Below are 15,823 nucleotides of genomic sequence, written 5' to 3' on the forward strand. Positions count from 1 at the left end.
TTTAGAATAACGTCCACAAGAAGCTAAAGACAAACTTAGGTGAAATGGATACATGAGTTTTATGTTGGAATAAGATCCGTTATAACTCCGAAGGAACCCAAGCAGACCTTCTGGGTTGTAAGGAAGGTACTTAGAGCATTGTCATGGTTTAAACAGGGAGACTAAGATGTTATATGGCAACAAGTTCTCATTTAGGGCATTGTATAGGCTATTACATGGTCGAAGCAAGAAGGTAGAATGGAGAGTAACTTATCTAATTGAATATCTAATCAGTTTACACTCAACTGATCCGGTTGAGTGTGAAGATTGGATCAGTCAAGCTAAGTACAAAAGCTGGCCTAGTTTTCACACTAAACCGGATCAGTTAGCCCTGTGTTAATTTAAAAACAATCACCCATATACTGCCAGCAAAAAAGAGGTGGAAACGTTCATCAAGCCAGTGAAACAAAATAAAAAATTACATTAACCCATATACAACAATTAGTTTGTTGAACCCTTAACAGAGGAAAAGGGGGGGGGGGGAGGAGGAGATAATTCAAATAAAATCAACCATAAAAAAAAGGAAATTTTAGCAAGAATAATACAAACTTTTGACCGTTCTCTCGCAATAATAAAAACTTTTGATTATTATGTAATAATACAAACTTTACATCAAAATTCCTTCAGTAGGGCAAATAACGATTGTTAACTTGTTGTAGGAGGTAAACGAGCTGACGTTGCATTCATTAAGACACATGCCATTATTTTATTAGTTGATTTTTAAAATTTTGATTTGAATATCAAAAAACATGAAAAACATTTTTCTTTCTTCTCTCCTGCTCCCCCTCCACTCTCTTTTTCCCTCCCCCACCCCCACTCCACCACCCCTAGACCTTGTCCAGCCACCATTTCTCCCTCTTCATCCTCTCCCCTAGCCAAACCAACGTGAACCCTCCCCTACCCCTCCCCCACTCTCATTTCCACCCCTTCCCCCACCCCCACCCTCACCTTCATCCTATCTTCAACTTCTCCATTCAACTCCGACGCCCTTCTTGATCGCTCGAACTCCGATCCTCTCCCGTATAACATCAAGTCGGATCGTCGCAGACGCAAATCGAAGCGGAAGAAATCAAACCCTAACTCACCAGCACCGCGTGAAATCAATATGATCTTCGAAAATGGCGGTCATTTTGATATTATGGCGAATTGGAGGAGGAAGAGACACCCTCGTCGTTGACAACGATTTCGCACAGTTACACGAGGACGTTCACGGTTTTTGAGTTGAGAAAAAAGAGTTTGAAAGTGGTGGTGGAGGAGGTGGCAGTGAGGAATCGGTTCCTGTGGTAGAGAAACCCTAAACCGGGGGGGGGGGGGTGGGTCTAGGGAAGTGGTTTCGAGGTGGGAGAAGAGGAGTTGAGTTCGGGTGGGGGACAGTTCATGGTTGGGGAAGGCGGTTTCATAATGTGGGAGTGAGTGGTGAGGGTGGTTTCATCCGTGGAGGGATGGGGGTGGGGTAAGGGGTGGACGTGAGGGTGGGGGGAGGGGGAGGGTTTTAGTTGGTTGGCTAGGGGGGAGGAGGAAGAGATTTTGGAGTTCTTTAGAAAACTTACCTATTTTACAAGTAAACGGTCACATTGACCTATTGGAGGACTTTTGATGTAAAGTTTGTATTATTACATTATAATTAAAAGTTTGTATTATTGCGAGAGAACAGTCAAAAATTTGTATTACACTTGTTAAAAATCGTAAGAAAATTACATTAATTCTTAATATTATAAACATAGTAGATTTACCGAACTAAAATAAATCAGTGGAATTACCCACAAAATTACATTAACTCAAAATTACAAAAATAAGATCCTAGATCCACAAATTAACTAGTAACAAATTTACATTAACAGGAAATCAAGCAAAATTTACAAAAACAAAATGAAATCTAAATCAAAAGTTCATGAAAACCTAATATCAAATTTATTCCAAAAATGAAAGTGATATAAACCTAAATTACGAAAAAACAAATAAACACCAAAATACCACAAGTAAAATATATAACAAAAAAACTAAATATTAAGCTTACCCTAGATTTGGAACGACGAGAGGAGGGGTGGTGTCATTGGACGACGAGACTCTGCAACTTGGGGTGATGAGGGGGCGACGAGACGAAATTTGGTGGTGAGGAGACGAAATTTGGTGCGACGAGACGAAATTAGGTGGTGAGAAGGTGTGACTGGGGCGATTGATGAGAGAGGAGACAAAATCTTCCAACATTATGAATCGAGAAAATTCCAAGATGGTGGTTGTTTTTTCGCGAAGAAAATTCGAAGATGGTTTATTGGTTTTTCGCATGAGAGGAGGAAAGACGGAGAAGATCGAACATGGTGGTGAGTGAGAGGAAAGAGGGAGGAGAGAGGGGACGATAAGGAGGTTTGGGGGGGGGGGGCTTCAATTAGGGTTTTGTGGGGGATAGGTTAGAGGATGAAAGGGGAAGAGGGAATGTATTTAAGTGGTCTTCGTGGGTCGTATGGGAACATACATTAAATAAGAAAGCGTGACCCAACTCAACTGGCCCAGCCTAAAACCGGATATGTTATGTTAAATAATCCGACTTTTAGGTTGGACCGGATCAGTTGGGTCATTCTACAATTTGCACGGAAAACTTATGGGACAAACGAATTCGATTTTGGGTGAACGACATATGTTTTGTTGTGTTTGTTAAAGTTTTTTCCACTAGTGCATAGTGTCTGGTTCTCAGCAAACATAGATGCAATGCAAGAGATTATAGCCAGCAAAATAGTCCCATACCTCTTGAGCTGACCCGAGATACTTGACATGAGACATGGGTTTCACCCGAAAGTAACCACCCGAAATAACCCGGCACAAAGACGAATGAACCCGAATATGATCAGATACCGAAGATAATCCGACTCGAATCTCCCCGTTTTGACGTTGCCTGACAATAATGATTTGAGCTCGACCTCAAAATAATAATGGAATATTTTTTTCAAAATATTAATTTAGGTATTTTATTTATTTGCTAGAAAAGAAAGTCGATTTTACCCGAATAGACCCAACCCAAACCAAGTTGAATCAATTTGAACCAACCGATGTTGACCAGTCTCATCAAACACGCACCCGATATGCCGCTCATTGACAAAAGATTGACCCGTACTCGAATGAACTCGATATAAACACAAAGTTGACCTAAATATGACCCGACCCGTATGATCAGTTTACCACCTCTAATAGAGATGATGGGAATAGACGTAAGAATCACTTCTTATAATGGGCTTCGTCTATCTCATATACAAAGCTATGAACTTCAAGAAAAATTTCAGAATGTGCAAATGAGGTATAGTGACATTTTTAAGCTAGTACTAGTTCAGATGTTTCAAAGACATGTGGTGTTCACAAGCTTAGGAATTTTGTAATGTACTGTTTGTATTCTTTTTTCTTTCGAGATGTATAACCTGTGGGCTACTCTCGCATAAAGCCCAACTTAAAGGCCTAGGCACTTGGTAGGAGGAGGAGTTTTAAGGGATTTTTTTTTCCAAGTGCCCCTCATTTGGTGGGATTCGAACCCTTGACCTTGAGGTCATGAGGTGGAATTTTTACCTAGTGAGCCAAGCTAAACTTGGTAACATTTGTATTCTTAGCTTGTTGATTCTTTTGTTGTAAGCTTTGAGATCTTTGTTTCTCTCTTTGGTAATAAAATCTTTTATTTGCAAAAAAAAAACAAAATGTAGCCCAACCTCTATTACTTAGGATATGTTCTTTTCGGCATAAAATAACTGAATTGAAATAAATTGAACACTAAACTAAATAATTAAACTAAACTGATTGCAACTGAACCGAATTGAATTGAAATGAACTAAACTGAACTGAACTGAACTGAATTGAACTGAACTGAAATAAAAAGAAAATAAATTTTGAAAAACATGCCCTTATTTCATTATAAGTTTTTGATAATCCAATCAAAATTCTTTTCTTTCACCTCTTATCTCTTTTTCACTCTAACATGACTAACATTTCATACATTACAACGAGATCATTTACTACTTTTATTGTTGGATACATTACCCCCATAATACTTTTCCCAATTAATCAAATAACTAATATACAATCACCTTTAATGTTACTTAATGTATGACAAACTAATATAGCAACAAATTTTCTAGTATTTTGAAATGAAAAAAAGGAGCAAGAAGGATCCAAAAGTTACACACTGTATCAAGCAAAACCTGATTGGTAGCATGTCTGTAACAAATTGAACTCTTAAGCCAAGTGTTAGGCTTCAACATTAGAACTACACGAGTTAATTTTTAACCCTTAACCCTACCCCGTAGTTAAAAAACAGCCTAAAACCCCTTAGAACCTCCCCTCAATCACCTGAGCTCCAAAAAAAGCAAAAAAAAAAAAAGAAGCAAAATCTGTTCTACAAACACTAGTCTTTTTCTCCCTCTTTTTCTTCAAACTCTTTCATTACTCACTCATCTGTCTCTCCTTGTTTTGGTAAACTACCTTAGGTTTACCAAAAATCTCCAGCAAACATACTCAATTATTAATTTCCTCCAAACATAAAACACAACCACATTCTTGTATAACACACACACACAAAAGATTATATATAAATCTACCAAAAACTGAGAAAAACTATACTTTTCCAATTTCCATCAAAACTACATAAATAAACATACACCATTCTCATTCTCATTCTCTGTCTTTTTTTATATCTGCATTGTAAATTTTGAAATTCCTTTTTTTGAGGTAGGATGAAGAAGAGGTCAATTACTAATGCAGCAGACTCCTCTGCTGCATCGCCTTCGTCGCCGTCGTCGTCGTCTTCGTCTTCATGTGTCGTTGATTGTCATAATCATCATCGTAATAATCAGTTAATTGATGATACTAATGACAAGGATGAAAAACCTCCTAAGCCTAAAAGAACTCGAAGAAAAAGAGTTTCTGTTAATCCTAAAACCCAAAAATGTCCCATTAACCCCCCTGCTAATCGTCGTAGCTCTATTTACAGAGGTGTCACAAGGTAATTCATTTTCTTTTTGTGAAATTCAATTATTCACATTGGTTTTTCATTTCTCAATCTCAATTTCTTATTTTTTAATAAAAAAATAATTTAGAGTTGATCAAATGGGGTTTAAGCTTAATGTTTAATTGGGTCTTTTTCTTTTTTTCATTGTTATTAATTATTGTTAGTTGGTCATATGAACTTTGATTAATTTGCATGTGGGAAATTTGGGTTTTTTTGTGGGTGGAAATTGCAGACATAGATGGACAGGAAGATTTGAAGCTCATTTATGGGATAAAAGTTCTTGGAATAGCATTCAAAACAAAAAAGGAAGACAAGGTAAATTTATAAATAATTCTGAAATTCTCTTAATTTTCAAAGTTTCTCATATTTTTTTATTTTTTTAAAAAAAAATTCATGTAATTAAAAGAAATGGTAAGTATTCTCATGGAGATCCGTAATCTCGGTTAATTAATTTTAATTTATTGAGTAGTGTAAGGTTGGTGATAATGATACTGTAGTACTCTCTCTTACTACTTAATTAACTAATTAATTCAATTTGTCGTATTATTATTATGATTTTTATTTAATTATTTATTTATTTTAAAAAAGTGTTGACGTTATTCGGAGGTTGTTCTGCCAATCTGCTGACTGTGTGTGCGTTTTTTTGTCTCTCTAACTATCTCCCACAACGTTCATCTTCCTCCGGTTCCTGCTCCTTAGTTTATTTGGGTAAGTTTGAATCTCATTTATATTTTGATTTAATCTTGTCCTAAAAAATGTAACATATTTTTACAACATTCAAATTAAAAAATAAAAATAAAAAATACACATGCACTACTTTGAATGTTGGCATTCACGGGATTTTATACCTTTCTTTTCCTTGATTTTGTTAATACGTCATTTTCCTTTATTTTCGAATATACTGTGTCCAATTTTTGAATTTTTTTTTTGTAATGATGCAAGATTATTATTGAAAAAATGGGTTTTTTTTTTTAAATTTTTATAAAGCTATAAGTTACTATTGTATTAGGAAAAAAAATTACTTCCTTCATTCTGAAATAAATGAAAAACACTTGTTTTTTAATAATAAGTTATTGTAAGTCAGCGTCATCTGAGATGGAGTACTTGTGGGGTGGATAATGCAGGAGCATATGATAGTGAAGTAGATGCAGCGCGGACGTACGATCTGGCGGCACTTAAGTACTGGGGACCAGAGACCACATTAAATTTTCCTGTGAGTACCTAAGTTTGTGAGCAACTAAGTTAAATCATTTAATTTATACAATTGATTTCATAACTTAGAAGGTCTTGTCAAATGTCAATTCCAGTGGTGTTAATTGTTAATCTAATTTTGCGACTTGCACCACTTTCTTTCCACTTCATGCTCCCCAACATGTTGGTCGTGCTGTCAATGTTCATATCGTAATTAAAAGTAGTCACAATATTTGAATTATAATAATTACACTATGGTATGTTTGACTCAATGTAGATAGAAAACTATACAAAAGAGGTTGAAGAAATGCAAAATGCAACCAAGGAAGAATACTTGGCATCATTGAGACGAAGAAGTAGCGGATTTTCGAGAGGTGTCTCTAAATACCGTGGTGTGGCTAGGTACATTTCTGCGGAAAACGATATAGATATATATCTTTTGTTTTCAATTTAGGAAGTTTTTTACTTGAATGCTACTAAAAATTGACAATCTTGAATAAATGGTGCATTCTCTTCTTCTATACTCATTTGAATGGAACTTGTTAGAGATTGATTGGACCTAATCTGAATATCACCTTATGTTTTACACATGATCGAACCTCAATACCTCTTAAACTTATTTTTTTAAGGGAAGAGAACGCACCCTAATGCAGAATAATCCCAACTTTGATGTCGTGCTCTGATAATAATCCTAAATGAATGATTACAGGTTTGCTTTCAGGATTATTATTAGAATATGTAAAGGTAGGATTAACGTAAAAAGATGGTCAAAAAGTTCGAATTCTTCATATTGTCTTTTCGTGAAAATTATGGGTCATGTGACCTCTTTGCATGTCTAATTTTGCAATTTTTGTTTTTCTGATTTGGTAATTGTAGGCATCATCACAATGGAAGATGGGAGGCACGAATTGGGCGCGTTTTCGGGAACAAATACCTCTACTTGGGCACTTTCAGTAATGTCCTCCCTCTCTCTCTCTTGTGCTCGCTCTCGTTTGATGAGATTTAGGATCACGAGCACACACGCATATATGTGGTCAGACAGCGTGATTATCATAATCAGAGGGACAAAGATACTTAATATTTGGACAGAACCGTTTGGTCTGGTCACTTTTCTGTGATCATCATGTATATATGCCACTAAAAGAATATGATATGAAGGAAAGGGGGTGAGTACGGTACGCTAGATCTGTCACTAATTAAAATATTTGCCTTTGCGGACTCACGTGGCGTCACGTGAGTCTAACAATGTGAATCCCTTTTGGGAAGGGGTTGCTTGATCTGATACTCTGAAGAAGATTATTATTAAGATAATTTATTACTTATTAGGTAGGGTTTTGGTGAAGAATATGATCCACCAAGATTCCTAATCTTTGCTTAAACCCTGTTACACATGATTTAATACACATATGCAGTTACTTATGCACCCCCACCTTACCTAAAGGACAAAATAAAGTCAATTTCATCAGGGAACAACAGGAAAAAGAAAAGAAAAGAAAAGAAAAGAAAGAAATCAATCTTAAGTAATGAAGTAGATTTGAGATTACTGGTATCTGGGTAGGCCCTAAATTCTGTCTTTCTACGTATAGATAATCTGAGTAGTTGAGAAATAGGCTTTTAAGAGATATTGAGATGAGCACTAAAAAAACAAGGGCGGTAAATATAAAGATATGTGAAAACTTTTATATGTTACATAGGGCCACTTTATGCATGCTAGTGTTGGCCTACCATCTTGTATTCCTCAACTATACTTAGAGCACATGGGAGCTTCATGTACAAATTAATGAGAGAAGAATATCTTTTTTTTGTGACTTGTTTGATGATACACAATATTCCTGGGTTTATTTAAATGACAATTTAGCTGTAAGTCTTAACTTAGTGATTAAATTGCGGCAAGAATAGGTTCAACTAAGTACTACTCCTTGGATAGTAAAGGACATGTAAAAGTTTGTTCCTTTGGGTTAAAGAGTGATTCAAAGCAGGGGCAAAGCTATGTTTGAGTTATGACTTATGAGTCGATTGATACTCTATGGAAAATTGAGTGTTTTTTTTTTTTCTTATTTCCTTATAAAATTTGATCATTTGTCCCAAAATTTTCCACAATCCACTGATTGTTAATAACGCGTAATATTAATTATACACAAAAGAGAGAGTTGAGGGGCTATAGAAGTACTATTAAAGTGGGACAATATTATCTAAGCATTCCACCGATTTTAGAAGACTTTTTGTTGCTTATTTGGTCCCTCACCCATGTTTCATTTGAGTTGGCAAAATCTCCTGCCTTAAATGGTAAGGTGTCTTGTTAGTAGTTGGGGGATATCATGCTAAAAATTATTCTCCAAAAGAAAAACAAAACAAATTAAATTCATAAATCTGTCCCTCACCCATATTTGCTTGCTCTGGATTTTCATCAAATTTTCTTATTTAAAGATTTCTATTTTTTTAAAAGTTCTTTGATTTTCCTCCCCTTTACAGGGGAAGTGAGGGCCTGAGGGGGGCTATGAGAATTGAGAAGGATGGGTTTATACTTTATAATCAACAACTTATACTAGCTAGTTGGATGGGTCACATGTGGACTGGTTTCATGCACATCTTATTTTGGAAGTTCACCTCTGACTAGATCTCACTATTATTCAAATTGCTTATGATGATTGTGTTTAGCATATCTCCTTACCTGGTGATGTTATCCCTAAGAAAACCCTTTTTTCTTTATTACAAATTATATTTTGTTTGTTTTTGTTTCATTCTTATGGGGGGCCTAAAATCTTATGTCAAAATTAGACACCATAGACAACGAGACAAATCCCATTACGCCGTCTCCAATTTTAATGGTATTTATGTCTCTTTGTCTATATCCATATCTAAAGTTTATGAAATTGTTGTCATACAGATCAAAAGGGTGTTACAGAACTTGAATACATAGTTTTGCTAATAATTTGAAGCCTTATAGTATGATTTTGAGGTTTAGATTCAGTTACACATTTTCAAGGCTTGGTTCTTTGGCTTGGTTCTTTTCACCCTACAAAATTAAGTTTCAGGAGAAATAAGTTCATTAAAGTCCAAGTAAATTCGTTGTGATGCTTAGAATAAGAGCTACTATAGACTCACTTTCTTTTACTTCTAATAAAGTTCATAAAAGAATAAAGTTACACTCTTGGCTATGCCGGATACTTAATACTCTATTATATATGGTGTCAAGACTGTCAACATATTGGCTGAAACTATGGGTTTTCGTTAATAATTGGCTGAGTCGGATGTTCGGAAATAGTTGAGTTGGACGCTCAAAATCTACCCGTGTCCGACGCAAACACCCGAGTTTGGGTAACATAACGTCTTGGTGGCCGTGGCTATGGGTTTCAATTCTTGGTTCCAACATTAATTAATTTATCAGGGGACTGTTTCTTTTGTCTCCTTTGGTTAAAAAAAATTAAAAAGTTCTGTTGCAAATCCTAGAGTTCATCTCCATTTTTGTAATGTAGCTTACTTCGAGCAATGAGCAGTTTTTGTGGCAGCAAAACATGAGTCAGTTGCCCTAGTACTAAAGCTTTAAATCATATACATACTCCATTACTCCTTGAATTTTGCTAGCATCTGCTAACACAGTTTGCATCATCTTCACTTAAGGTTCACAAGAAGAAGCAGCAGCAGCGTATGATCTGGCTGCAATAGAGTACAGAGGGGCAAATGCAGTAACTAATTTCGACATTAGCAACTACATTGGGCGTGTAAAGAATCTTTTGCCTAAAGGTCAATCACAACAACCGAATCCCAAGCAAACTAAAACCATAACCCCACAACGGCAGCAACAACAACAAATAAAACAACAGGAAGAGGAGGAAGAACTTCAAGAACCAGTAGCGAAACACAGAGATTTAGCAGATATAGAGCAACAGGAACAACATATGGTAATCCCATCTCAGCTCGAGGAGTCTAAGCTTATTAATTCCATTGATGATCACTCGTCCATGCTTGGGATGAATCGGCCAGAGGATGACCGAGAAAACCCGTGGAGCTTTTGCTTGGATGTGGGAGTTTACGACCCCCTCTTAGTCCCCGATATCCCCTTCGAAGAAGATGGCAGGTTGCTTGATTTATTTGATCAGACGGGTTTTGAAGATAATATTGATATGATCTTCGAGGGGGAAGGAAACTTGATTAGTATGGGTGGCACTTTCTTTGATGGCACAGAGGTCATAGGTTGTGAAACCATAATTAAAACTTCCGAGGATTTAGATAAGAAGATTGAGACTTTGCCAAAGGTAGAGGAAAATTCACTTTATTTTTCTTCGTCGTCTCCATCATCACCTTCTTCAATAACTAGCTTAGTCTCATGTCAATTGTAACGCTCAAAGAGCGTTTCTTTTCTAATAACTGTTTTTTCCCCTTCCCCTTGTTCGTGTTTTTAGTTTAGTTATGTTGTTTTCGGGTTTTCGTTGTAGTTCTATAAGCATTGTGTTTGCTGAGGTTTGTTTAGGCTTCTTTTTTAACCTTAATTTAGGTGGTAAATTGATGCTGTTATGACTTATGAGTGGATAGGAAGAATTCCAAACATGGCATTGCTCTCTCTGTTGTAGGGAAATTACAAAAATTTTGTTTCATCAATTCAAGTTTTCGTAGTGTTGAAAGGAGAAAAATGCAGAAATTACTCATGTTGTGTTTTAACGTATTGGGTTTTGAACTAACTTTTATTATTCTGATTTCGTTTGTTGAAAGCAAACTAATGTGAAGATTATCTTAACTTGGTAATGGACTCTCCGGGTCAATTAAGTTAAGTTAGGTAAAGGGACTGTGGAAGCTGTCTTGTGTGGGTGGAAAGTGGATAGGGAAAGTACACTGGATAATTTTTGTCTCCTCTTTCTATACGGATTGACATCGTCACAAATCACAAGTTTGAAGATTTTTTTCTGGCCCAATATAGTGACTTAGTACTTGGGACCAAATATAGTGACTTGTTGGGATAAGATTTCTTGATTTTTTTTTTTTTGCTATTTAGTAAGAAAAAATGCCCTTCTGAATAGAGATCATGTACGGTCTAACAATTAACATGAATTAGCTACACAAATCGGCTCCTTGTGAGTAGGAGAAATCTTACTTCCATCCATTGGGGTTTAATCTAAATTTTTTATGTTCATGGTTGTTGGATACAAATTTTTACCATTAGATAAAGAGTCTGTTTTGGGTGTAACATGTGTTTTGGATAAATTTCACCGAATAGGATTAATCTATCAATAATAGTTTAGGAAATCAATCTAAATGCTTAAGAAATAAATGAAGAACTAGAGATCGTATGTATTGAAGATAATTTGATGAGAAAATACAAGAATATTGAGTAGTGAGCGAATGAGTAGAGTGGATTGCAACTGACGCCTTATACATGGCCACATAAACTCTATTTATAATAAAAGATATAGCTAATATTGTTACAAGTTGTTATAAGTGACAAAGACTCCAGCTAACTATCCCGTAGACTTATGGCGAGTTTCTCTTGATTACTTGATTACCTCAAGTGCTTCAACGAGCTATGACTTGGTTCAATGCTGGATTCCGCCACGTGCTTGCTGGTCATGCAGGCTAAATGAGGACATGTCCTTAATCCTCGTCACGTCCCTTAATCTGGTCAGATACAGGTAGATTTTTTACCACACAACAATTGTCCTTAATTTCGCTTGATTAATTGTGCCAAAAATTTCAAAAGTAAAATTATAACCAACCATTACCCCCTTGATGCGATTAGTGCGCCTAGGAATGCGCAAAATCACTGCAACATGTCTCTTAATTGGAAAGTTAACCATCATTACACTTCATTCAACTGCCCATTTTTGCAACTCATTTATTAACCCAGTTTTGCACTTTCAAACTCACTTTCAATCTTTTCACCTTTTGTCTCTCCCAGGTAACTTTCTCTCTAAACTTGTCTTTCACGCCAATTTTGTTTTTACAATACTTTCTTTGTTCTTTTTCCTTTTTCCAATTGGGAAGAAAACCACTACTTCAAAGAGGAAGGCCGGGGAGGTCTATATTTCTTTGTCTTATTTTGAAAAAGCGAGCATAGCCTCTTCCCCCTTGACATTCTTGAACCCGCAAACTCCAAACCAAATCCTCTCTCTACTTCTGATGTTGAAGATCTGGTCAGCTCAAGAATTTCCATCTTTCCACTATTTTCTTTGTGACCCATGAGAGCGAGAGAGAGCCGACTGGACCAAATCGGGGTGGTCGTGCTTTTATGAATACGCGTTCTTGAATGGGGCCTGAATCCCCTTCTCTACTCTAATCAAGACATTCCTTACTCACCTTGAAGTTGCTCGTTGCCAACTGATGCTCATGGTCTAGAGGGTCTTGGTCTCTGCTGATATTTTAGCCGAGCGATTAGGGTTCAATTTTACCCTAAGAGATCTGGCATATACTTATGCCATCAAAATTTAGGGGAAAGGCAGAATTAGCCTGTCAACCCGAAACAAACGACATTCCCTCGTTTTGAAGACTAACATACAAGATAGAGGGTGGATGACCATATATTTCTTTGTGGAAATAGATTCTCTAGGTGAAGATAATGGGTGGCTTCTTTCTAATTGGAAGCTTAAGGGTAAGAATTGTAATTCTTTATTTTGGATTTTGATTTTGGATTAACTTCTCACTCCTTGTTTCTTTGCAAGAATTTCTCTCGAGGTTGACGAAGATTCTGCTAGGGCAAAAACCAAGGCTATATTGGACTTGGGTGAGGAAGCAAGAGAATACTCACTAGCACCAGTTACCCTAGTAGAGGATCTCCAAATAAACGAACCCTCTTCAGGAAACATGTCTTCAGGTAATCTTTCTTTCATTCTATTTTATGAGATTGGGCATATTCCATAGAAAACTGACATGTATGGTTCATATTTGTGCAGACATATCAAATAGCAAAAAAAGCCTCAAAGAAACGTCCTATAGGGAAATCATCAAACCCAGGGTTGCCAAGAAGGCAAAGGTCGCCCATGATGTTGCTGCTGCTCTTGCCCAGGACGTCAAGCCTATTGACCCTAGGCTTACTCCCAAGAGCATGCCTCATCCGTCAAGTTTTGCAACTCCTTCTCCGAAAGCGTCCACGTCTGCTACCGGTCCAAATCGCCTGGAACATGGCCTTGCTTGGCGATTATGGCAATGAGTTCGAGCATGTCACTGCTCTATGGGCGTACATTGATTAGCTCCGATTTTCCTGCAAGTAGAGCACACCACAACAAGGCCAAGCCAGAAAATACTGCTACCGAAGCTGCCAGTGTGCCTTCCAAGTACTATATTACTGTATATCCATGAAACAAAAAATTTTGGTCAAGTAATATTACCCCTTTAATTCATACTAACCTGATCTCTTGCTTGGTACAGACTCTTCAATCCACCCTGGGCAATGTTAAGAACATCCTCTCCTATCACAAGGAATTGAAGAGGGTGATTGGAGAGTTGTCCAACTCTTAGAACAAACTGAAGGGCTAGGAGAAGGCCTGGAATGACAACAAGGAGCGCTTGGAGGCTGACATTGCTGCTCTCAAGAGGGAGAAACAGTAAAAAGTTGTTGAGGAGCTTGAGAAGGTAAACCAAACCTTGGCATCCAAAGAGAAGGAGCTAAAGAAGAAAGAAGAAGATCTGGTCGACAATGCCATCTATTATGCCATGAAGACCACTGTTGAGCTGATGAAGGAGTTCAAGGAGGGTAAGGCTGATACTTGGGAACCGGACCAGGCCATTGAAGAGTATGCCTAGGCCTAACAGAGGAAGGTGATGCGCTCTCCAAAAAGAAAAAAGGTGAGCAGATCAACCTATGTGGTCAGCCAAATGGAGAAGATGACTAGAAGACTCCTGCTGCGGACCAGGTGATGGCGGAGGTGAACCCTTAAGAGAAGACTAAAAATGTAACCATAGTTTGATTAGAACATAATTTAAAACAATATTTACCTTTCGTTTGTTGAACAATAGTTTTACCGTCTTGCCTATAGGGGCGGACAAGTTTGTAATTGTGTTTTCATTGAACAATTTCCTGCGTGTCCACTGTTTTGGTGGGGTTTGTCAATTGCATTTGCATTTGCTTTTGTTTGTGTGAATTTGCCAAGTTGCGTTGTTAATTTTGAATTTATAGTTGTCAATTTGCAGTTGTTGAAATGTATATGCAGTTATCCAGTTGTAAGTTGTATAGTCTATGTTGTAGAGTTATAAACTGTTGTGATATTGTAAGATTGCATAGTTTTCCTATAGACCATATCCTGTAGAAGGTCTAATATGAGGTGGACAACTCTTGAATACGTGAGGACGTAGTTGTCCTAGAGTTGTTGTCCTATGTGAGTTTGATGTATGAGTAGTGCTGCAAAAAAAAGGTTAGAAGCGTTGGTCGTTGGCACGGGCAACGTCCCTACGATGCTTAAGTCAATAATGGCTTTGAAAGAGAAAAATAAAAAGGAAATACCAAACTAACATATAGGTAAAGAAAAACATACTTGTCTGAGGCGTCATGTCTATCGGTCAAAAAACATAGCAATTAAAAATAATACGTTTTCGAGTGCGTCGCATTTCATCTCCTTGGGATAGGTGTCCCATCTTTCTTGGTAAGAGAATATGCCCATTGTCCTACTACCTTACTTACTTGGTATGGTCCTTCCCAGGTGGGACCTAACTTACCATCAGTGGGGTCTTTCGTGTTTTAGAAACCTTTTTGAGGACCTAGTCACCTGCTTGGAACACTTTTATCCTCGCGTTTTTGTTGTATTTGCGAGCCACACCTTGCTGGTAGACTGCCATTCTGACTCTGACGTGTTCCCTTACTTCGTCAATAATATCTACATCATTGGTTAGTGCATCATTATTTTCATTTTCAGTCATTAAACCATACATGGTAGAGGGGACTTGCACTTCTGTTGGGATGATAGCTTCACATCCATAGATAATGGAGAAAGGAGTGTGTCTAGTGGCGTTCTTCGGGGTTTTTCGGTCATCCCATAGGACAAGTGGGAGTTTCTCTGCGCATTTACCCTTAGCAGTTTCTAAGCGACGCTTTAGCTGGTTGACACTATATTTATTACTGGACTCTGTTTGATCATTTGGTCGTGGATATTTGGGAGTGGACGTGTGGAGTCCAATTTTCCATTTTGCGGAAAAAGCTCTTGTTTTGTCACTTATGAACTGGGAACTGTTGGGCCCTCGATTTTCTGGAATAGGCGGGCTTCCCTAAACATTTCGAATTTCTAATTAATGTTGCAGTTGGCGAAGGAAGTGGGGAGACTGAGTCAAGCGACGTTACTTGGCGTCATTTTGGGCGGTTGAGATATATGCGGGATTGTGTTAACAGAACCCCCAAATTGTGGAACAACTCTAAAGCAGCTGGGGAGATATTTTCTTAAGTAGTATATATGCATAATTTGTAACCTAGTTCTGACTTACGTTCTTTACTCTCACTCTCATCATCTCTCTCTCTCAAGAAAACATCCACCTGTTATTCTTCTCTCTAAATATTTTGAGTTCCATCATCATTGTAATCAGTTAACTATTGTAACATCTACTTCAGACGTCATATTAGTGGATTGGTGATCAAGAGCATCACCCGCGGTTTTTCCCTTTTGGGTTTTCCGCGTCAACAATTTCTTGCCTCTT

The 15,823-nt window shown here is 37.3% G+C and overlaps 1 protein-coding gene across 3 annotated transcripts; it reads left to right on the plus strand.

The window, feature by feature from the left end:
- Positions 1-4,180: 4,180 nt before the first annotated feature.
- Positions 4,181-14,283, plus strand: LOC104907616 (ethylene-responsive transcription factor WRI1). Of its 3 annotated transcripts, XM_048643055.2 has the most exons (10): positions 4,181-5,017; positions 5,256-5,338; positions 5,723-5,731; positions 6,148-6,236; positions 6,492-6,616; positions 7,091-7,167; positions 9,836-12,794; positions 12,865-13,016; positions 13,096-13,476; positions 13,571-14,283. In XM_048643055.2, exons 1-7 carry the CDS (start codon positions 4,749-4,751, stop codon positions 10,552-10,554), a joined length of 1,371 nt encoding a protein of 456 aa, XP_048499012.1. In that variant the 5' UTR covers positions 4,181-4,748; the 3' UTR covers positions 10,555-12,794; positions 12,865-13,016; positions 13,096-13,476; positions 13,571-14,283. The 3 variants fall into 3 exon arrangements, with proteins under 3 accessions (XP_048499012.1, XP_048499013.1, XP_010694876.1); XM_048643056.2 differs by having other exon boundaries at positions 9,836-13,016; positions 13,096-13,489; XM_010696574.4 differs by having other exon boundaries at positions 9,836-13,016.
- Positions 14,284-15,823: the final 1,540 nt, after the last annotated feature.

This window comes from Beta vulgaris, chromosome 4 (genome assembly GCF_026745355.1).
Source record: "Beta vulgaris subsp. vulgaris cultivar EL10 chromosome 4, EL10.2, whole genome shotgun sequence".
In the NCBI taxonomy this organism is placed as follows: domain Eukaryota; kingdom Viridiplantae; phylum Streptophyta; class Magnoliopsida; order Caryophyllales; family Amaranthaceae; genus Beta; species Beta vulgaris.

Excerpts from the sequence above, each read along its gene's own strand:
- LOC104907616 (XM_048643056.2), top strand. The coding sequence starts at position 4,749 with ATGAAGAAGAGGTCAATTACTAATGCAGCAGACTCCTCTGCTGCATCG. Across the intron at positions 6,617-7,090 it reads AAATACCGTGGTGTGGCTAG|GCATCATCACAATGGAAGAT; the intron begins GTACATTTCTGC and ends TGGTAATTGTAG. Across the intron at positions 7,168-9,835 it reads CCTCTACTTGGGCACTTTCA|GTTCACAAGAAGAAGCAGCA; the intron begins GTAATGTCCTCC and ends TCTTCACTTAAG.